Source organism: Pistacia vera, unplaced genomic scaffold, assembly GCF_008641045.1.
Source record: "Pistacia vera cultivar Batoury unplaced genomic scaffold, PisVer_v2 Contig146, whole genome shotgun sequence".
NCBI classification, from domain to species: Eukaryota; Viridiplantae; Streptophyta; class Magnoliopsida; order Sapindales; family Anacardiaceae; genus Pistacia; species Pistacia vera.
This window is the reverse complement of record NW_022195532.1, coordinates 958,837-983,602: the sequence shown is the minus strand read 5'-3', so window position 1 is coordinate 983,602 and position 24,766 is coordinate 958,837. Positions and strand designations below refer to the sequence as shown.

General features: G+C 36.3%; 1 protein-coding gene across 1 annotated transcript; it reads right to left on the bottom strand.

The window, feature by feature from the left end:
* Positions 1 to 6,502: 6,502 nt before the first annotated feature.
* On the bottom strand, positions 6,503 to 24,538 carry LOC116123891 (protein NO VEIN-like). Its single transcript, XM_031409632.1, is given in 15 exon segments — positions 6,503 to 8,277; positions 8,648 to 8,905; positions 9,290 to 9,607; positions 9,685 to 10,087; positions 12,004 to 12,116; positions 12,641 to 14,903; positions 15,459 to 15,569; positions 15,571 to 15,631; positions 15,634 to 15,664; positions 16,467 to 18,226; positions 18,575 to 18,752; positions 20,523 to 20,642; positions 21,462 to 22,128; positions 22,977 to 23,314; positions 23,993 to 24,538. Coding segments are annotated over 15 exon segments (8,265 nt in total). The 3' UTR covers positions 6,503 to 7,179.
* Between the last annotated feature and the right edge of the window lie 228 nt (positions 24,539 to 24,766).

Below are 24,766 nucleotides of genomic sequence, written 5' to 3'. Positions count from 1 at the left end.
TCGGCAGCCTCCATCCCCCCTCTTTAATGCTCTTCAGCCACTTCCCCATCCTCCAAAATTATCCATCACACCTTCAGCATCAGCATCAGCATCAGCATCAACAGCAGCACCATAACCCAAGTATCAACAGCCTGATGCTTCCGATAGTTGCTCATTGTTTCGTCATTCAAGCTGTCCATCGGGGTGTTGGTCATGTCAAACTCAATAAATTTTAGTGCATATGCCCCGCAATTAGCACTACAATAGGAGGAATACATTAGCATTAGAATCAGCTTATAGAATAATTGTATTATATAAGTTTTATACAAAATTTACCTTGAGTCGCCACTTTCCTGTCAGTAGTTCATCACCCAAGTGCTTAAATCCTGCTGTCGCGCAACAGCTGTGGAAACAATACACACAGTGGCTGCAACTCCGTCTCCAATTGCCTCTCTTGACAAATATTTGGGTTGCAGTCAAGGATCTGTAGCAAACCCTCATCTAGTAGCGCGAGATTGTTATCCAATGCATATCCTTGATGTTTATGATGCAGTATACTCTTTTAACGTTTGCCCAACTGTTCCCATGTTTGGGCCTTTTCCCCTCGTACATACTGCATCATCTTGTTATCAAATTGAAAATCATCAAGGACACCGTCGATCATCTGTGGCAAATCTTTTCCGCTTGCCTCCCTTTGTTGCACCTCTACCAATGGCCTTTTTCATTAAAGTATCATATGTAGTTACTAGTGTTTAGGGTTTAGGGTTATTAGCGTTTGGCCAAAGACCACATCAGTGATGGTACAATGCGAATATAAAATATCACCATTACTGCTCCGTCGTATCTTCATAAGTGCCAATACCTCATCGATGTGTTACATCAAATAAAAACAACATGATAAGTATACAATACATTATGGAAAACATAAACAAAAATAAGAGAAAAGAACTCACCGAGTCGTCGAGCGACCTGCAAATTGTCAACATCTTTTCAAACCACTCCCAAGGATAATCCACAGTCTTGCACTTTACATGCCCATCACTTCTAGAATCATTGTAATAGACATAGATGAGTTTTTTCTTTTCCTCATCTATTGGCCTATACAAATCGACCTTTAACTTCTCCGTTTTCACTTGCCCACTTCCTCCGCCTTCCTCCTCTATTTTCACTTCCCCATTTCCTTCGCATCCCGCCTCACCCTCCTCCATTTTTCACTTCCCCACTTCCTCCGCCTTCCTCCTTACCTTCCTCCTCTATTTTTGCTTCTCCACTTTCACGGACTTCCTCATTTTTTTTCTTTGTTTTCCTCTTCTTTCCATACTTTACTGCCGTGTAACGAGAAATTACATGCTTACTCTTTTGGCTCTCTCTTTTATGCTCAGGTTGAACTTCAACCACTTTTAATACCCTACCAACTTCCTCCTCCACTCTACCAACTTTCTCCTCCACCCTTTTCATCTACTCTTCCATCTTCTCAAACCTCTCATAAACGACTATTGTAAAACTCTCAAACATACCGTTTATGAGGTCAACCACCTTATTCTCCTGCCCCCAATGCCTCAACAAAGCGGTACTTGTTGTACTGGTTTGCCAATTGGGTGGAGGCGTACGAACCTCTTCATCCTCTTCCTCCTTCTCCCTCCCGCCGATTGGAGCTTCATCATCCTCAGCGTCAACAACATTCTCAAGCAGTGGCCCTGCAACTGCACTCACATGTATGACCCTTTCTAGGTCTCACATCAGGTGGTCTATCCCTTCATCTGCTGCATCCTCCAGTGCTTTGAATGATGTAACATACTCCTCTCCCTCTTCACCCCTAGTAGCAGTGAGGAAGGGATGGACAACTCCCTGCAATAAGAAAAAAATCAATCAAAATTAAGCCACATTTAAAAGCAAGTGCATATTGAAAAGATTAATCCTTTAATCTTACCCGAGCCGCTTGAACTTCTCGATATGCCACTGCAACATCCTAGGAAATTGCCGTCACTCATCCAAAGTCTTTATCCTTCCCCTCGCCTTAGCTAGGACAGGGACGACCTCATACATCCAGACCTACATTGTAAAAAAACAATCCATATCATAATTAAAACACATATAATACAAAAAATATAACAAAAAGCTATTAATATTTACCTGCATTGCCCATGGGAAGCCAAACAAATTGTATGTGCTCGGTCTATTCTTCTCGACAGATTGGCGCTGCTTTAACGCCATGTCTTTTCCTTGCAGGGAGTCCATGGTTAGTTGAAATGATACCCGTCCCCATGGATAAGCATTAAAGAAGTTCATGTTGATTGCAAACTTCACCCAATCCATATTAACGACTTTTGTTGAGTCAAAAGCTATTAAGATCGAATGCACGAACCATACCAGGCACATCTTGAACCTCTCTGAAGAGATATACCCACCTTCTCCTAACCTCTCATCTAAATCGTGTCTCGTAATAGATACCTTCCCCCCCAAAACCTTTTTAGCCAAGTTATTGGTTGCCCTACTCTTCTTTATTCTCTCTTGCTCTTCTGCATCTGGAAATGCCCCACATCTTAAGCCTATCATCAAGGCATATTCCATCATCCCAAAACGTAGTGGCTTCCCATCCACCATGAACAACATTTCATTTTTTTTTTTTTTTTGGCTTTTAATCTAGTGTAGCAACATATAATGCACTCCCTGCCCCCAAAATGCATTTTTTCCAATTTTCTCCGATGTTCACAAAACGACCGAAACAACTCTCTTTGAATCAGTCCATACCCTTCTTCTGTTCCTGTAAAATCTCCATTATTCTCATAAAAACTTGCTAACTCGACCTAGATGTCACCCTTACGGGGAAGTACGGTACCTTATCGCTTACAAACTCCAACCCATAGTCTTTATAATTTACGCTTCAGAAAATCTGCACAATCAATATAAACTAAATATCAGCAAAAAAGAAACAAAAACAACCAATAGGTTGCCAATTTGGGGGATATGGGCTTCAAGGGCATCGAGGAGTGGGTGTTTTTGGCTTCGAGAGGATCGGGGAAGCTAATGCAAGCCCTACAGACGCTGTTGTGGCAGGTTCCATGATTGGAGACGGCAAAGGATGGCAGAAGGTGGTGGAATATGGGGGTTGGAGGGCTGCCCCGTATATTATAGGGCTGGCCACGCACGCAGCTGTGCGTGGCCAACCTTGCAATATGTAGGGTAGCCCTCCAGCCCCCCTATTCTGCCACCTCCTACCATCCCCAGCCCTCCAATCTCCCACAAACAACCTTCCCTAACCTAACTATTGAATTGCATAAGGGTAAGCAAGGGTCGATCCCACAGGGAATGATTCGATAATTCCATGTTCTAAAACAATGAAAACACAGAAAATAACAAAACAAATAAAATCCTAAACAGTAAATATGCACACGGTAATGAAAGGGGGTTGTAGACAACGCAACTAAAGTAAAACAAAGAAATCTCAAATGGTAGAAAATATCAAATTAAACACAGTTAGTTCTCGTTCAAATCCACCTAAACATGCATTGGACATAAAGTAACCGTAACACTGTTCTATCTCGTTATTGTGGAACTACTGACCCTAGGAAACAACAGCTCTGTTACCCGAATTCTCCCTTAGTTTGTCACTACTGAAATAACGTTTCCAGTAGATACTAACCCTTGAAACACCTAGAACAAGCTCTCTAAATTTATTCAATGGCAACCTTAAGAATTAGAGAATAGATCAATCTAAGCACACATCACACAAGCTCGGATTATTAACTTAGGTTATGTTATTCAAGACAATAGACCGAAAACTTGTCCATAATCAGCTATCATCATGTGTCACTCATCGAATAGAAAAGACAATTACGGATCACAATTCCTAATTCTAACAGATAAAATTCCGATGAAATAATTCAGCAGGCCATTACTAAATCACCCAAACAGAAAATTATAAACAATTAAAACAGAATAACATAAACAATTCCAATAAAAACGAGATTAAGAACAATGTTACTGAAGTTAGGCTACACCAATGACATGAAATTAGGCTTCAAAATCCCCTTGAACTGAAGAAGAAAAATCAGCCTCACATCTTGACGTAGAAGATAAAAACTTAGAAAAATACTCTACTGCTGTTCTCCCCTGTTTAACCTAATAACCCATGAATAAATAACATGTTTTTTCTCCTAATTCTACCCCAGGAATCATGGAAAATCTTTCCTAGACGTTTCCTAAAAGATAGACTTCCAGATTTGACAAAATCTTATCAGATATGGATTCCAGAATTTGTCTCCAGCTTGGACCAGGATTCTCGCAATGTAAAAGATCTTTTCTGGGCTCGGTCACTTCATAAACATTGTAGTCCCGGATGTGTAGATGAATCTGGGCTTTTGAGTCACTCGCTTTCGATATTTGACGCTCCAGTTAGGCCCGTTCGAGATTCAATACTCAGCCAGGAAATCCTTCCACGACTAGGATTCCAGGTCCGGTTTTGCAACAACTAATGAAGACCTAAACGAACTCGGATTCTCACCCATAATACCTTCCTGGAAAGCTTGATTCGTCAACTTTATTTTTCTGAAGAACACTGTTGCAATCGAGAACTCTGACTCCATGAAAAACCTGAAAAACGTAGCACTGGTCAGAATAACAAAAATCTAGAATTTCCTAATCTTTTATCACTTATTTCCTAAAGTCTATCCAACTATGCCAAACTCATAAAATAAACTCTAATCAACTCAAATAGGCATAAAACATGACAAAAAACATAATATGGAAGGAATAAAAATATATAAATTACACTCTTATCACTAGCCCACCAACCTCCCACAAACAACCTCCCTATTACCTCCCTTTGTGCGTGGCCAACCCTACAATATGCAGGACAGCCCTCTAGCCCCCTATTCTGCCACCTCCTGCCATTCCCAGCCCACCAACCTCCCTACGACCTCCCTTGCCTTCTCCCATCCTTTGGAAGCCAAACAAAGCCACTCCCCCAATGTCCGCCAACTGCTCGACAAAACGCCACAACCACTATAACAATAAAACCAACTACATCTCCCCCAAATTCGCACAAATCAATCAAATTTCTCATCAAATTCAAAGAAACGAGAAAAAAACGTACAATTTCTTCACCAGCGTCCTCCTTCTCGCCTGAATTCTTGCCGGCATACTTCTCTTTAGAACCGTTTTTCAATTCTTCCCTGTTCTTGTGCCGCCATTGTCTCCTCTGTCTTTAGACCACCTTCACTCATCGGATGATCCACCGGAGCATCTTCTTCGACAACCTTTGAACTGCTACCACCGTCAGAGTCCAGGATTTGGAGTGGGATTAGGTTTTCCTCCTCTTTATGAATATCAACCATGATTTTATGTAAGGAAGCTTTATGATCAAATATTTGCCAGAATAGGGCACTTTCGTCGCCGGAAATGGTAGAGAAATCAAAGGTGTTCGTTAGTCGTTTTTTGGGTATTTGGCTGATTTTGAAGGGTGGGGGTTTTTAATTTTCAAAATTTAAACAAACTTTCGTTAATTATAATATTACCCACATATGTTTAAATCTTTTCAGTTTAACCCGTTTTACATGTTTAATGAATCCTAAGTGTGCTACGTCAATTTTTCTAAATTAAAAAAAATTGCAAATATTTTCAGAGTCATTTTTTTAAATGCAAACTTAGGAGGTTCGGGGAGTTAAATTTCCTCAAAAAAAAAAAGACACAAGTTTCAAAATAGTCATAAAAAAGAAAAAAAAATTCATTGGTCGCCGTTAAATTTAACAAAAAAAGGTTAAAAACCATAATTGATAATCCTCATACATTGGCATCTATATATATATATATATATATATATATAATATATATATATATATATATTATAAAGATTAAGATTACTTAAAAATATAAAATAAATAAAATTCAAATATTAAAAAATTAAAAGACCAACAAATATTTTTTTTCTTTTAAGGAAAGGAAAACTGGCCGTGGAAAGCAATTAGTATATATATGGGTGTTTTCTGATTGACCCTCTCATCATGCTCTAACTCATGAAAGCAAACTAATATTTTTTCTATTAATTAGTTTAATGGTTTCCCAAGATTGACGTTAAAAGATAGTGTCTTGAGTATGTAAAGGTAGAAGTTGAACAGAACTACTGAAAAGAGAAGGAAAAAATAGCAGCAAGTATTATGGATGGTTAGCAACTAATAAATTTTGCAAAAGAAGAATCACTATTTATAGTAGCCAATACCTCTTTAAGCTAGATATTTGTTGGTAGGTTGGAGATTTTGCTGCGAGTATTTATAACTAAAGGATTTAATGGATGTCCTCCTCCTAACGATTGAACTAACCCTTGTTTTTCCAGTTTTTCTTTTGCTTATTGTCACTTGGGCCATCGACAACATAAAAAATAAGTAATTTGTTGCAGCTCCAGAAGGTATGTTCTCGCATTTGTGCACTCCTCCCTGCTTTAATAATTTGTTGTTAGCTAATGGCAAATGTCGATTAGCCTACTGAATAAAAGAGTTGTTCTGGAATTCAGGAGGGAGAGACGAGGTTGTCTGAGAGGCCCTTAATTAAAAAATTTCTATAATGCCGAGTACAAAGTTTGTATAAAGCTGACAAAACTTCATGGCTACACAACCACCTGCTAAATGAACAATATGTAAGTTAACATGCTTTGACCATATTTACAAAGCTTTCACAAGCTGTATTCATCCATCTCCAGTCATTACATTTCACTTTTCTGCCTTGCTTCGCCTGGAAATCTACTCAGAATTCAGAAATATATGGTTGTAATGTTGCCACAAGCCTCCATGGATTTACAAATCCTGAATAAGTTGTCACCATGTATCTTGCTTCCATTTCTTGGAAGGGGCATATGTGTTTTTTGCCCTCTGCAGGAAACTACAAGCATGTAAAACTTGAGTTTCGAGATTGTTCTACCATGTCTTCATCCTCCAAAGAAAATTAAAACCGTGATCATTTGGTAGCGCTTCCAAACCCAGATTTTGTGCAGCCAATATCAATTTGTCACTCTTGCGAATAAAGATGAAGGGCTAGCACATTCTTGGCCATCTCACATGTAACACTTCATGGAGTGGTAGATAGTGACAGGCCTACATAAAAATTGTTTTCCAATGCGGGTTTCCTGAGCCATGCCTAAGAATACAATGAATAGCACCTGCTAAGTGCTACCGAGAAAAATGAGAACTCTTTTCTTTTCTCCTTCTTCTACCTTGGCATCATAACAACCAGTTGCAGTTTGCCTAGCTGGCAAAGTTTTAATAGATTTTTGTACACTGTGACTTTAGCTTGGTCATCACTAAATAAAACAACTTGCGCAACGCTGAAAGATTCACCTTTCTCAACAGCAAACTGCCACTCTCTCATTGTTATATTGAACCAGTCCTTTCTTGCAGACCTGGTTGATTTAACTTCAATGTACTCTAAACTATTTTCATTCTCTCCTATCACAATGTCATAGGGTAACCCAGTTTCATTATTTTCATTAACCCAATTCACAGCTGTCTTACCAAAGAGTTCCGTGAAGTGTTTAAAAGCAGCAAGCTCGCCCATTCTTCCAGTTCGCAATGCTTGAGCTACATCAGGTGCACCAGTATTAAGCCGATCTCTGTTGCTAAATTTAGATAACTCAGGGCCTTTGGATACAAGATCTAGATCAACAGGATCACATACAAAATTCATACTAGAAGGATTCTGACATAAAGCAAGACCAAACTGATCTCCCATGTTTTCGGCACCTGGCAGGATTAAGGCTGCTGAAGTTATTGCAAAATCATCTCCAACAATCACATTTGAATCAATCTCCAATGGAGCAACATCATTTGTTTGTCTGATAACATCTTTCTTATCATCTCTGTTTCTAGTTTTTGAGCTGCTGCTTGGCTGTGCAGTGGCTGCCTGTGTTTTAAAACCATTTGCACGAGCATAATTGAAATCTGGGGCAGTTTTCCAATCAGCAGGTGGCCAGTTTGAGCCAATTCCTGCTTTCCTCTTGGATTTTGAAGAACTTTGCTCATTTACATCTGGTGATGTAGAACTTGTTTGAAGTGATGCATCATTCTCAGTCAACATACTTGCAGATGAGAGTGACCAGACAGATTCTTCAACAGGAAGCTTTGGCACTTTTTGGCTATTTAAGATGAAAAACTCTGTCTGCTCCTCCGTAGAACCTGACTCTGCCATGGTTGTGATCATATGGAGAAAATTTGCTAAATGCAATTCAGGATTTCCATCAAAGAATAGGCAAGAAAGCTCCATATATAAAGCATGAGAGTCGGAGTCCTGTCTTGTGTACAAAATGTTACCCTGTACAAATTAAACAAGAGGGATATAATGATGAAAAGTTGGATACTGTATTTACAAAATACTAATAGTTATGTAGGATAATTAGGTAGATGTCATCTCAGACTCTCATAAAATGGACAAAGTCCAATTAGAAAAACTCTCCAAAGGTGAAGATGGAAGCAAAAGTATCTGATATACATGATTCCTAGCAAGAACCTGAGCTGACAAGTATAATCCATTAATGCTTTTAAAAATGCACCAAAACAAAGTTTTTCAGAGGTTTTACCCATCCTTAAGACAAAACCAAAATTATGTCTGTTTTCTATCATATCAAAAACTGTTGATTTCTAATAAACAAAACAATTATGCTGAACAAAGGATCACTCCATACCTGCAGAAGACAGCTGCATTCAAAACGCTTTTTAGATGCACCACCATTGCTTTTAATAACATTTCTGTAGAACAGCTTCTCAACAACTACAACTTTTAGATGATTCAGTATGTCAAACCCAGACTGCTTCAATTTTAAATATTTATCAGGGTGTAAACTAAAGATGTAGCGCTGAGCATAAGGAAGGGCCCAGTTCACTAATGAAGCCTTGAAACTACAATCAGCCAAACCAGGGTATATTGCTTCGCGAGTTACAACCTGCCAAAGGCCAAAGCAATCAAAAATTAAAAAAAAAAATATGAAAAGCATATCAGGTATTCTCGGGCAGTGACATGTCATGTTCTACATCTTATGGTTGATTATGAGGCAACTTGCCTATAAAGCTAGTATATGAAGACTTTTCCACCTTCAATCTCCTGTGGATATGTATTTTCTTTAATGCTTAATATCAAACTCCAATAACGAATTATCTTTGGTACGTGGTTATGCTTAAGAGGTATCAGTGAAAGGAGAAATAAGAATAAAAAATTTTAGTTTTCCACGTAAAGTATTGATCAAACCATGGGACAAGTATGAAAATGTAAGAGAGGAAACTTTCCACATAGACTATAATAGGCAAATTTGGGAAAAATATAGTCTAACCTCTGAAAGAGCAGGAATCCCTAGAGTTTGCATGAGAGTGGACACTTTAGTTTGAAGCATCTCTTGTTCATTGTCACCAAGTTTTCCAAAGTCTAGAAAATCAATAGAGTCTAAATGCTTAAATCTCTTCTTCAACTTCTTATCATCACACCAACACACAAGACCAAATGAAGGATGTAGGGAAGCCCACTTATCTTGAACAGTGGGAAGCACTGTATACTCCGATTTTGTAAGACATTCTTTCAAGTAAAGAATATCTTCAGAACTCATAAGTGCAGATTTTATTCCATCAGCCCACTTCAGGAAAACTTGGAAAACCTAAGACATGAAAGAAACACTTAGATTGCAGCACAAAACTCATAAATTGTAAATCAGGTTTACATAAAGTTACTTACAACGTTGGCGGCTTGTGAAGGCAATGCAACAGTTGACAACTGCAGCAAAATCTCAAGGTAGCTACGGAAAGACGGAGTCTCATGTACTCCACATCTGTTAACAAAAAATTCATGAAGGCCTGGATATACATCTGACAACATCTTAGTCATCTGCTGCATGGAAACACCAATAGAGCTACACTGAGGATGCATCTTCTTCATTAGGTCTGCAGTGCCAGTTGAATCATGCCAATATACTTGTTCAGAAGACAAAAACACACCCGGTACAACATCCTCATACCCTTCTCCAGATGTGTATGGAACAAATATAAATGGCTCTGAATGTAATTCCTCAGTAATTTTGCGCTTTGACGCTGTCATTTCATTCCATATACATGTGTATAATTTTGACATTTGTGCTATGCTGTCATGCCAAAGTGCAATTTTAATATCAATGAGTAAGGCAGTTTGGGAAAAATTAAAAAAAGAAAAAAGAATAGGATGATAACTTTTCCCTTTTTCTGATAAGAAACACACCATTTTTTTTCCTCAGAGAAAAAGAGGGCAAAAGGTACACAATAAAACTACATGAAATAGATATTCGATGTATGAAATGAACACTACAATAAGAGACAACTTCAAAACTCTTTGACAAAGAGTGATTGAAGTATAGCAAGGTTGAAAAAGGTAATCTGAGATAATAAGATATGCTCGACATCAATCATTAGAATTAGATGAATATCATATTAGAAGGTTAGGCTATTGTAATACAAATTTTAGCCTTTCGTTACATGTAATCCAGTGGACATGTGAAACAAGTTAGTGTTAGTTGTTTTTTAAGCCTACTAAGCAACTTCTTAGCCATTAGGTTACCATGAATTAATGGTCAAAATTTTAAGTTAAAAATTTGTGTTACAATGACACGACCCATATATATATACAAGAAAAGAAAATATATCAAGACTTGACTCCATACACATATGCCACATTTAGCTCCTGATGAGTTAAGCACATCCCTTCAACATAGTTTATTACAGAATGTATGCCTCACAATACTTGGGAACCAAAGTTAAAACTCAGGACAACTGAGCCTACTTGACGTAAGAGGCATATAATATTGATTTCGATCAGAGTTCTAACTTGCCAAAAACATTTTTATATATCATAAGCAAAAAGCATCCATACAATGAAAGAGCACATTAGATACAAATCATTTCAAATGGGCAGATGAAAATGCAACCAAAGGGACTTCAGAATCTTTGCTTCTGGTTACCTTATTGGTTAACCTGAATCATTAGGAAAGCATCTCAGAATATATAAACCTAATATGCCTAATGTGATTCACATATTATCATGTTTGTACTCTATCCACATGGACAAGCCAAAAGCAGTTAACCACACTTAATTGACTTGGCTGTCGTAATAATTGATGTCAAACTACATCAAAGACAACAAGTAGTAGATTTAAGCATTACAGTACCAATTAGAGATCTTGATAACAGCATTGTTGAAGACAAGATTAGAACATATAATATCCACAATACACCTTCATAAAAGAATAGAATGTTTTATATGAAAAAGTGCCACTGAAAAAAAAGAAAACAAACAGGAAAAATAAAAAATAAAAAAAAACGATGAAGGCATCCATCTTCATTTATGTGGTTTAAGCATTGTTTCTGTTTTCCTCTGGAAGCAATCAAAACAAGTGCTTTTACATAAGCCAACGGTAAAACAGTGCATTCTTCCATTTAAACCCGAAAAAAAAAAAAGGATGCTTCCTTTAAAGTGACAAGGACAAATTAAAAAAAGGCATGCACCTTCATTATCACTATCAGATGATTATAGCATCAGTTATTGATTGATCAATCTGAATAGAATATTAAGATCACCATCAAGAAAACTGCATATCAATTGAATTTTTGTTCTTGTTTAGTATATTAAATGAATTCTACAGTGACTACAACAGACACAGCTGAAGTTGGTGTTAGCCAAATATATAATTCAACACAATGTTAATAAAAGAAATAGTCATGAATTCTCCAGATTAGTCAATTGAGGCAGAAACAGCCAACTTAATTTGTTTGAACAATAAGCATTACATACAACTGCCATCCAAAAAGAGCCAAAACTAATAGCTATAAAACATTTGGCCAATTTTTTTTAAACAATCAGAGAAAAAAAATATATAGCATAAAGTGGCTGATTTCTGATGATTAGCATCTCCAGCCAGTGCAATAGATGGAAGGATAAAACACAAAAAATGTATGATCATCAGACGTAAAATTAAACAAATGAATGACAAAGAACGTAATACCAAATGAATGACAAAGAACGTAATACCTGGCCTTAAATGGATTCTCAGATCTTCTCCATACTTTTAGGATTTCCTTGATGTCGTCAAGGGTGACTTCAGACTTTAGGCCAATGTGGTGTAACAACTTTTCACTTTTAACCTATTTCAACAAGAAATATACAGCAAAATCTTATTACGTTTCAGAATGCATGTTACTTATTTGACAGAGTAATAGTCACATATAGCTGTCAGTTGCAATTACAAAGACATAATCTCATAAAGCTTCTATAAGATAAAAATACCAATTCCATCATGTTTTACCATTTCATGCATAACAACACAAGCATACTTGGTGCCACTTCAGATTAGCTTTGAGCTCATTACATGACACATGAAAAATCTCATAATCAGCAAGGCATTAAGATATTCATAAATCCACGCAATTAATCGTATATCTCACTTTTTATCCCTCTCTTTTCAATAGGAATCCCTCTTTCATCTAATTCATCTCAATAAATTGGAGAAATAGGCAACTCAGCTTATTTTTAGTTTTAGTTCCTATAAACATGATAGCTGTATATGGTATTGAGCTGAGATAAGTACGCAATGACTTCCACACACATCACAAGAAAATAAATAAAAACGATGTCCAGTGTTTATATACACATGATACATCAAACTAACCTTTGGAACAACATACGGAGCAGAAGCGCCCAGGATGGAGCGCACTGCATCACAGTCGTGGAATAAATCTTTAGGATAATGAAGCTCATGATCCATGCTTGATACTGCCCACTGAACACTACATATGCTGTTTACAAATGAAGACTTGAAGGGTCTTCCATTACCATTGGACTTAAAATTGTAGAGACCAGTTGTTTTGTCACTATAGCAGTCATCCCATAGTGTATCAAGAATCTCTAGTAAATATTTACAACTTTCCCGGTTGACGCTTTTGGTAAGCAGGGATAATAAATGAACCAACTCATCAGATTCCCAATCTTTTGCAGCTGATCCAGGGGAAATTGCCTCCCTATCCCATATCAAGTTTTTGGAAACCAAATGAGATATATCACCAACACTCTTATCAACTTGAACTACTTGCACAAAATCTGTTACGCCAATTTCTTGGAAAAATTTCCTCCACTTTATCAGCCCACCTGAGAGCGACTCGTTTGCTGGATGCTTCAAATAGGTGATGTCGACCTCATGCCATTTAGCATCCACAGCATTAATCAACTTACTAACATTAGCAGGATTTCCAAATTCTTTACTGAAATAAATTGGCACCTCAGATGGTCGTTTGAACCCATGATTTGTTAATATAAAAGCATTATTTCTTAACTCTGAAAAAATGTACTCCCTTTCAGCATGACAATTGGAGCAGTAAGATTGTAAGTGGATCATCAAAAAGCAGAGATAATCCCTCATCAACTTTTCGTCTCTATTTACAATTTTTTCATCAGATATGGCTGGCAAAATATGCACCTTTACAATATCATGAGCAGATAGCTGTTGGACACCAATTTTGAGAAGCATCCTAGTAAGATTGTCTACTAAGATCCTGTCCAAGCATGAAAAATCAACAGCTGATACAAAAAAGAGCGAAGGATTCACAATTCGAAGTTTACCACATAGATTTGGGAAAGCTTCAAGTAGAAGCCCACCATCAAACAGAGAGTGATCAGAATGTAACCAAATTGTCTCTTCATCCACTGCACTGAATGTACCATTGGAAAGGGGAATAAATGGAATTTTTCGGAGGCTATCAATGAGATCGGTTTCTATTCCTGAGTTTAATGAAGATTTCCCAGAAGAATTAAAAGAAATTGTATAAAGCTCATTTAGCCAAGAAGATAGCCAACTGATGCCCATCAATTTCAGGCCATTTTCTGCCTGACATACAGAGGATATGATTTGAAGAAGAATTTTGGGTCCATACTCCTCAATACCCAGTGCCCTTGCCAATGAATCTGACAAAACTATATCCTTATTCAAGAACCCAAGGCCCAGATGCTCATGAAGCAAGCCATCTGGAAGAATAGTACATGCCTGATCAGTCCAACCTCTGAGAACCTTGCAAGGAGGAACCCACTGATCATTGTCTCCTTCCAGAAGCAAGCAGTTAGACATTCGTAATTTAGAAAAAATCATTCGAGGAAGACTAGAAAAAAAACCATGCAATTCGCCAACAAGTGGGACAAAACTCATATAAGCTGCCACAGCTTTTGCTGGATTATCCCTAAAACAAGGAAGAGAACAAAAAGATCTTTGTGCACTGACAAATAAGCGAGGAAATTCTGACAATAACCACTGGTTCCAGGGACTATTCCCATCAACTTCTTCTCTAGATGATGGGAGGACAAAATCACCTTGCAGAATAAATTTCAAACCATAAGTTCTAAGAGGAAGAAATGCAAAAACAGGTTGTTGGTACAGAAGTGGAATGTAGTTCCCCTCATTCAACTCCTGCAATGTAAATGCTATGGCAATTTCAGTAGTTTGCACATCAGGACGAATAACATCTGCCTGTAACTTCTGAGATGCAACAAACCAAGTCATCGTCTCTTTCCCACATGAAATCTTTATAATACCATCTCCAACAGTTACTTTTCTCATAACAATGAGTGAATCATTGAGCATGTTTCGAAACATTATGCACTGGAGACGGTGAAGGAAGAGTAATAAAGATGGATGAAGATCTGAAAACATAGTGACAATGTTGTTCATGGCAATTCCTTCAGATAATTTTGATCTGAAAGGAAGCCTAATGCAGGTGTTCCAACACTTATTGTCTAACTGAATAGGATCTTTCGATACCAGCCTACAAAACATGTCAATATTGCAAGGAGCCACTACTGTCGGAAGCACAAAACCAATCTGACCCTCACTGATATCAAACTTGACATGGAATCCATTGGAATGAATCTCTGGAGCATCTGTGACCTGAATAAATACCAACCAAAACTTCAAGAAAAGCTGATTATTCATAGAATATGTACTACACAACCACAACAATGATCATTATAGAGGTTAAATGCTTATGACAAACTTAGAAGTACATTTCATAATCAAAAGCAAATTAAGAGTTTCCTGATTTCTACTTATTTTTTATTTTTTTAGAAACATTTAGACACTATTAGTATTCAAGGAAATTACAGAATTTTAAGAATTACAAGATAGAGAACCAGCAGTTTATTGCAAAGGATCAAAATATCAGACCACAGAGAAGAAACAGAACAATAAAAATTGACCAAAATTGCATCTCAATCTCCAAGAATTAAGCAAAAGAAGGCATAGAAATAAACCTTGAGACCACGGTTGCCATACTAGACAGAATTTTTTTTTTTTTTTTTTTTTTTTTTGTTCTAAAGGCTCAGAAACAGATATAGTTTTTTTATCCTTTCTGCATACAGTGTGGTGCAAACATGGGGTAATAACTAAAATTTTATTTGACATAAATTAAAAATAAGAGAACAACTGAAAAAGCAATTACACACACCGGAATACTGATTTGAAACCTAGCCCTTCTGCCAATATAGCCAGCACCTGATCCCTTTGGGTGGAATTTCCAACATCACAAAGCGCTCTGATATTCTGAGCTGAAAATCCAGTCATTATTTAAGACAATAATCCCAGACTCTTGAAGAATAAATGTCAAAGTAGGTTCCACATTTCTGGATAGATATTATCATCAGCATTTTGAACCTGAAGCAAGAAGAAGAATACTTAGATTCATATTTTTACCAGCAATCCAATTTGATATGTAGACAAAGAATTGATGTTTCCATCATCAAGTTAATCTGGATGGGAAGCAAGAAAGAAAAGGTATTCAGTTTCCCCAAAACTGAGAAATTTAGCCTTTACAGGTATATATCTATCCTTTAGTAGGAGACCATCACAAACAGATTCACATCTCTGAATAAATAACAATCAGCGAACCAGATTGATTAATGTACTTATCTATAAATTGCCATTAGTTTAATGATTTAATGGAGAAGTATTTCTTTATTGCAATAAAGATTTTAAGTATAGTTTTCCAGGCAAGAGGAAAAGATTGAAACTTGGTGGGATGTATAAAAAGAAGAGGGCATAAGGTACATTTTTAACTAAGGCACTGAAAATACAATTATTTAACTCAAATTTTGATATGTATTTTGTCCCATATGCTTCAAATTTTACACTTTAGGTGGTTAAAGAACAATAAAACAGTTATGGATGTCACAAAACACAATCATCTAGGCTGTATTTCACTGTCACAAAAACTACAGCACAGCATGCCAAAACAAAACTCATGAACGATTAAGTCAAAATGTAAATGGTCATAATCTATTTTTTAGATAACAAATCTTTCAAAAAAAAAAAAGTCAACAGAAAAGCAAATAAGAAAGGCAGGCAAAAACTGAAATTCCAATGTAACTGATGGTTCAAGAAATTGACTTTAATTTAACTTGAACAAGAAGCAAAATTTTATGATCACAATAAAGAAAGAAAAAGGCACCACACTTACAAGCTCAAGAAGAAAATGTGAATCCTGAGAATATAATTCCTGAGAAAGACAATGAAGTGCTCTCCCTAAGCGAGCATGCTGCTTCTTCAACATGATACTCTCCATGTTAGAAAGATTTTGATCCAGACCAAATTCTTCCCGCCTGATAGATTCAACAATTTGGGCTGCTTCACTATATTCAGTAACTCCATGTAATGGTTGTGTGAAACAATTGTCAATACCGCTAGGGGAAGCATCACAATGAACAGTGTGAACTTCACTATGCACTTCATTAAGACCATCTGCTCCTATCAATTCATCTTTGGTACAGGAATATTTACTGACTGCATTTTGCTGATACCTCAAGCCTGCATGCAACTCAGACCTAGCAGCTTCCAAACAAGAGGTCCCACAAGATGTTAACAAATCTGTAACAGGAGTGGAACAAAATTCATGGTAATCATGAATCCACTCCACTATGCCAAGGGACAATCCCACCTCATGAAGCATGACACGCTCCTCTATTTGGTTGCATTCAGATAAAATGGCTGAAGGGGCATCTTTAATTATAGATCGCAGACCAAAAAGCAACACATCAGCAGCAAAACCGTGGAACTCAGAAGGCAGATAACTAAGGCAATCAAGGACAAACCTTGAAGCAATAGGTACTGCTTTATTCAATTTGATCAACTGATTGTGGACTTCACCACTTAATTTACCCATAGCAACTTCATCAAGCATTGCCTGTCTGCTCAATACTTTCCCATGCATAACAGAATTCTGACAATCACCTCCATCCACATTTTCCATATTATTCTTGAAAATAACTTCAAATGCATGTTGTGCATGGCGTTTTAAGAGTGACAGAGGAGCATGCTTTCTTCCCCCAGCTAATGCAAAAGAAGATAACAGTTTGACAGCTGTTTGGAAAGAGGAGCCCTCAAGTGCAGCTCCAAAGAATGAATCTACAGTAGCCGAATGATCAATCCGAATCACTTTGCCTTCCTTAGTCACCAGACAAAACAACTCTTTAACATTGACTTCATTCAGCAACCATTCTAGAAGAGGTCCAAGTGAGGGAGCATATACAAGTTCCCAGTGGGACCATGAGTTCAGTTCTGACAACATAGGTGCCCTGAGTAGAACTTCAATAGCATCCTTGGATGTAACAGAACCTGAAATCCTTGTTCTCTGGGCAGTATCAGTTCTCACCTCATTGGTTTCCAGTAAAATGTTCTCTTTATAAGCCAGAGAATCACTGAGACTAATTCCCAACAAGGTTTCAGAAAATACGATGCACTTGGAAATCACATAATTTTTATGTTTTCCCACAATTTCAAGGAAATTTTCCATGGACCCATTTTCCACAATTTTGAAACTAAGCAATGGGAATTGTCTCACAAGCAGTGCAGAAATCATCTGCTTGGTAATAGTTTCATTCTCCCATAAACTATTTGAAGCCTGAGACACTAAAACAATCAACAGATGGTTGAGCAGGGAAACCTCTAAAGGAGATCTTTCACTTGTGACCCCCAACAAAAACTTATGCATCTCAATAGGCAATAAGGAGGTGTATTTTTCTAGGAACACGAAAAACTCCCCAAAACCAAGGGACTTGAATTCCTTAACAGAAAACTGCTCTGCCAGCCAAGTTTCACAATTGCACAGCTTTCTCAAGAAGACAAATATCCTGTTTAAAGCTGACTCACCATTGCTCAATATTTCATGATCCATCTCAAAATATTTAGAAACTTTCCTGATAATTTGTTCAGCCGTCACACCTGAGAGAGAAAGAAATTAGTTACATTTAAAAAGCAAAAAAAGAGAGAGAACGTGACAATTAATATATGATGTAGAAAACTAGACTGAGTTTATTCTTTCAGCTTAAACTTTTAGTATTACTGGTTGCTCAATAGAACTGATAACTAGAAAGGGAAGATTGGGGAATAATGGCAAATAATTCAAGTTGGTATCAACTGTCTTATAAAGGAATAAAAGAACAAATGCAAAAAAAAAAAAAAAAAAATGTGCCAGAGAAAAGATTAAAATATAAAAACAATAATTCAAAGGGAACCACAATAGAAGAATTGGAAACTTATGTTGTTTTTTCTAAAGCAAATGTCACTCACTGTTTGTAGGCTGTACAATGTGTTCAGTGTTGATTACTGCAACTTGTTTACTTGGTTCGACCTCAATGCTTTCAAATTCAGAATACTTATCAGAGAGTGTGTTAGCTAATTCTTGTTGACTAATTGCTTGCAAAGTATCATAAACACTATCCCACATACCAGATTTGATTGATGCCACCTGCAATATTAAAGAAGCAGCTTTTATCATATTCAAAGATCTCAATTATGGATCATCATGAATAAAATTTCCAAGGACCAGCCACTAAGTCCGAGAAAAAAAAAATAATAATAAAAAGGCCAAGAGACAAAGGATTGGAATCTATGATACACCATGTATATTCTACTAAATAATATGCTAACCCTTTAATAGAAAATACTTTGGCCTCAGGAAAATGAAAAGGCAGCCTACTTAATCATATGCATAGTATTCATCTATGATCAATTCCACATCCACGGAGATATTATATGTTTGCCCACTACCGCAGACACACCATGGAGAAGAAAATAACATGTAATAGCATCTTGAACATTAGAAAGAGAAGATATTTATTTTGATTTCAAAAGCACATAAGTAAAAGGGTAAAACTAAAATATGTGGGCATAGCAATTTAAGCAAAAATTGCTACCATGGTTTCAGGTAGCTAAACAAAAATTATAGTCAATTCAGCCACATTATGCGGAATATACAGATTGATTAACATTACTTAAATAATGCACTTTGACCTCATAATAGGCTTATGTAACAAAAGTTTGGAAAACACATAAGATAAAGGACAAAAATAAAAGATGCAGGCATAGCAATTTAGACAAAAATTGATAACATGGTTTCAGGTAGCCAGACCAAAACTATAGTCAATTCAGCTGCATTGTGCTTCATATGCAAGTTGATTAACACAGCTTAAAGGATGCACTTTGACCTCATGAAAGGCTTATGTAACAAAACTTTGACACAGTTAGGACCACTAGGATACGTGGGAGACGGTCAGAATTTATTGGACCAATGGCACTACAAAGAAGCAGAGAAAAGCCATTTACCAAATAACAGTACTTCAGGCATACCTAGGTGGTCAGGAAAAGAATATGAAGAATGAATAGAAAAAATGAAAGCATATGAACACAATACTACACAATGTTTATTTTACAATCCAAGACAACTTTTGAGATAAGCATCTCCTCGCATAGAAATCATCCTAACAAGATATATCAAGGAAACTAAAAATGCTTCTTGTCAAGAAACAGGAGTTTGATAACCTATTCTAGGCACCCGGCAGGATGTCAGAGAATAGTCAAGTTTTAACCAACAAATTGGATGTTAATTTCTAATTCAGCCCACAAGTAACAAGGTAATATCATGTAATACAAATTTCCACACCACTAAGAGTGCATCACTAGTACTTTAATCTCTAAGCCCCCTTCACTACCAAGGAACATTAATCAAACACAAAATTATAACAGCACATACAACCATAATCATACACATAAAAACAAATACAAAAACAACTTTAGAATTTAACAGATAGAATGGGGGATTGGAACACAAGCTCCCTTCTCATGTTTATTACCCAAGTTGATGGGTATAACACATGAGAATCAAAAACAATTCGATTCCCATTTGCTTTAAGGCTGTTAAATTTAGAGTTTCACCTTATATTGAAAAAAGGATCATCAAGATTTCATCATAAGATTAAATAAGAGTCCCAACGTTACACAATATAGCAAGGATTGAGATACAATTTATCAACCCCTAAAACCTAAATTATCATAAATAATGGAATAGAACAAATATAAGGAAAATCATTAAAATGTAGAGCAATGTAGTTCACAAAGAAGAAGTCCTACATAACTATAAGATAAAAAGATCATGATTCCATATAAGATACCAGAAAATATTTTTAAAAAATTAGGAGAAGAACACCCAAAGATATTTCATTTTAAATACCCAACTTACAGCAATATTTAGTAATCCAATGCATGGGTATGATAAGAACATCAATTTCAATCTCTTTACATGATGAGCGGCTTTTTTAGGATCTGTTGGTTTATAGAACTGAAGCATTCTTTCAAAAACCTGCAATTACAGAACAAAATCCACTAAGAATTACATCTCATATCAAATCTAACAAATATATTCCAAAGTTGGGGCAAAAAAAAAAAAAAAAAAAGGACAATGAGCATTTTAAATATGACTGATTTATTGCTGAAGAATCAAATACTTATTATAAAAAGCATAGGCAACCGACAACCAGATAACCGCAACAAATTCATTAACATACATGCATTACAATCATATATATGACCTGAATTTTGCTTCCACAATCGGAGAACCAACCTCTTCATGAAACAGAAGTGCAGTGTAAGAATAATCATACACATCATGTGTTAAATTGCAAGTTTCCAAAACGGAAATACAGTTGAACACACACATATGTATTGCATAGCACTTATAAACAATTTTAGAGTCCTATAATCCTGAAACATGATGATGTTATCAACTTTTAAGCTTCTTCCCAGACATCTTAACACCAAACACAATGTTAGCCTTCCCAGAAATCCAAATTGTCGTAATTATTTAGATTTTAAACAATTTATATCGTGTTCTTCACCATGCATGCAGAACTTGAGGAAAACTCTGTATAATTATTGACAGAATCAAGAATGGATTTACGAAATCTTAAACTTCAACAATATTAAGCAATCAATGTCCTAAAAGCATATTTACACCAAAAAAAGAAAAAGAAAAAAAGTTCTTCATTAACAACTTTGGATAGGAAACCATCAAGCAAACTCAACATTGATGAATAGACAGGAAGCAAAGGACAAATATTTGATGCCTGCAAGAGAATTTTCAAATATTCATTGAAAATTTATAATAACAAGACAAACTCACCTCAGTCACAGAATAGTCCCGACATGCCTCCTTCCAGGTTGTAATGAACATCCTCATACAGTCTTCAGAAAGTGAAATCTCAGCTTCATCAACTTTAACATCTTTGGTATCATCGTCATTTTCAACAGGAAGAGCACCTTGTTTCACCTTTTTCTTTTTTAGCAATTTAGCAGGTGCAGACATGGGACCAATTTGGTTTCCAAATTTTCTTTTCTTTGATAACAACCCAATATTCTCATCTTGCCTAGAGCTGCTCCCGACAGCAAAGATTCGGTGATTCATTTCACCTTTCAAACCAAGACGTACGATCTCTTCTGTTGCAGATGGGTAAGGACAACTACCAACCTGGTCTGAACTATTGACTCGTGATGATGGCATAAAATGGCAGCCTACATCATTGTTACCTTCATTTGAACAATCATCACTATCCTCATCCTCAGAGCCTGATGATACAAATCGAATGTGCTTGCCAAAATCCTCATGTACAGAAGAAAATGATTTCACACGTTCACGTATGGCAGAAAAACGCTCATCCAGTTGCTTTTTCCTATGAGAGGAAAAAATACGACGCTTCCGACGTTTATGATCAGGTTGCGATCCCTCCCAATATTTCTTTAGTATGACATCTTCAGATCTCCTAGCTTCCCGAATAAAATTAATATGCATCCTATAACCATAAAAAATGAACAACTTTGATTAAAAATCAAATCCTATCCGCTTTTAGTTGGCATTTAGGAGACATACAGGAGAAAAAGAAATGTGTCAAAATGCACCACAGCTAAATGGGAAAATATCTTGAAATATATTCTGATCACTACAGTACTCAGCCACGGATTCCATCACGTGATATGCCTCAGTAATTTCCAAACATTAATTGGCACAGGAACAACTTTTAAAAGTCGGTATTGAAAATACGAAAGTAATTGGATGAACAGGGTTGATAATTTTATGCCCAATGTAAAGCTGGTAGAACAGAAATGGTCAGAAAGTCTACAAAACATCATCGACCTAACTGTGGACAAAACATCATCGACCTAACTAACTTTAATTATCAATACCATGTTCATAGCATAGCCAAAGGCATGAAGTGAGAAACTTAGCTGATTTGCAACATAAATTGCCACCATGATACCTTTAAGAAATGATCACAGAAAAAAAAAAATTAACACCTTCAAAAGAATGCCAATTCCATTAAAATTTTAACTTTACTATTCATTATGGATTCAAACTTTATCTAGACAGCATTAAATATTATCAATTAAAGGAATCAATTAACTTAACATATTTTTTTATATATAAGAAACTGTAAAACTATATTAAAGAAGAGTCTGAGGTAAGTACTTCAGTGGACCAGAAATCCACAAAGAGATCAAAAAATAAAAAAAAATGGAACCATTCTATACAATACTGTGAACAAAACATGTCAAACATTATCTTCATCAAACATTCTTACTATAATAAAGAACAACCTCTTGTTTTCTATCAAACAAAAACACTGGGACAATTATTACATACCCTAAATTTTGGATACGCACACCAAGCTTTTCTTTGCTCGCCAATGATTGCTTCTTAGCAATGAGATTGAGAAATTCATCAACATTAATATCTTTCTTTATATGAGTGTCCATGTACTCAGAAAGGCAAACGATTATGTCATGAGTAGTTATTTTAAAAACCTCAGTTACATCACAATTTACTGAAAAGTAATGCAAGACCAGCGGGTGTCTTAAAAAAGGGCCCAATTCCAGCTCTTCAAACTTCTTGATGCCCTCATTCTTGCATATGGCCACTTCCAAATCATACAATGATGTAATTTTCCGGACCCCAACAAAGCAATGAATAAACGCATTTATCTAAAAAAACCAAAACAAAAACAAAACATGGAGAACATTAACATAAAACCCCACAAAAACTTTACTCTGAGAAAAAAAAAACATAAATTCTGAGAAACTGAATGTACATATAAGGAAAGTAAAAGAACTGAAATTGAGACTTCAGGTTGCCTCTGTTTACAAAACTTGCAATGCACAGGGCTCTGCCACTTGCAATTTACAGTTCAGTGAAACTTTCAGTCTTCACAAGCTCCTAATTACAGTGTTCTGAATCCCAAATTTTCAAGTTCTATTATCTTCCAAAACCACCACAGAACTCAGAAAAAGAAATATATGTTAAAAAAAAAAAAAAAAAAATGAGCTTTCTCTAATCTCAAGCCACTCGTCAGAATTCTAGTCCTATCTAACCTCAATTTTTTTTATACCATAAAAATTTGAAAAAAAAAAAACATTTCAAGTCCCATTACGTTCCCACAAACATAAAAAGTTCTCTTTATAATTTAGCCGTAGATAGAGGGCAGACCAGGAAAACGATTTTCTGAAAAGTGATCATATTTCTAAAATGAAAGTGAATGCTAGTAATAACTGTAAATCAAACTCTGACTAAATATAACTTATATCATTTACAACTATGATGTTGTATGAAACAATTACAAGTTTTCATTAAATAAATAAATATGTCTGTTTATTTGAAATTACCTTTGATTCAGTCACCATAATTTTACTAAGAGACGGAACCTCCTGCATTTGAAACCCCAAAGAGCTCCAAGAATCTACTTTCAGCTTCAAAAGCACTGACTCACAAACTTTCCAGGCGCTCACACTCTCCCTGGCCGCTATAATCTCACTTCGAGCTTTAACTACTGCACTTTCAACTCTTTCCAGAACCTCTCTTTTGGGCCTTTGCGGCTGAGTTGAAATCGGAGTCTGAGTTTGCAGAGAATGATTACTTGGATTATAAGGGAGTTGCTGGGAAGGCAAATTAAGGTTTTGGATAGGAAAAGGCGGGCTTTGAAGGGGAAAATTAGGGTTTTGAAAAGGAAAATTAGGGCTTTGGAGAGGAATATTTGTGAGGTTTTGGAGGAGTTGCAAGTTGGGGGAAAAAACATTAGGATTTTGGAGGGCAAAGTTGGGATTTAATTGCGGAGGCTGGGGTTGAGGATGAGGATGAGGATGAGATTGAGGAGGTGGCTGAGAACCGCCTCTGCCGCCGGGGCAGAATCGAAGGCGGTGGTTCCCGTACATGGTAGAAAAGAAAGAGGAGAAGCAAAGGTTTAGGAGGGGTTTTATGTATTTATATCTTATATGGACTTATGGTAGGAGGAATATGTTTTTTGCTTCCATACCTCCCTGAGATTTAAAATATTTGAAAGACCCACAGGTATTAGATATCATCAGCTACCTCCCCTTATGAAATCATCATTTGCCTCTCCTGGTCATAATTTTAACCATTAATTTCAATATTAAAAGTTA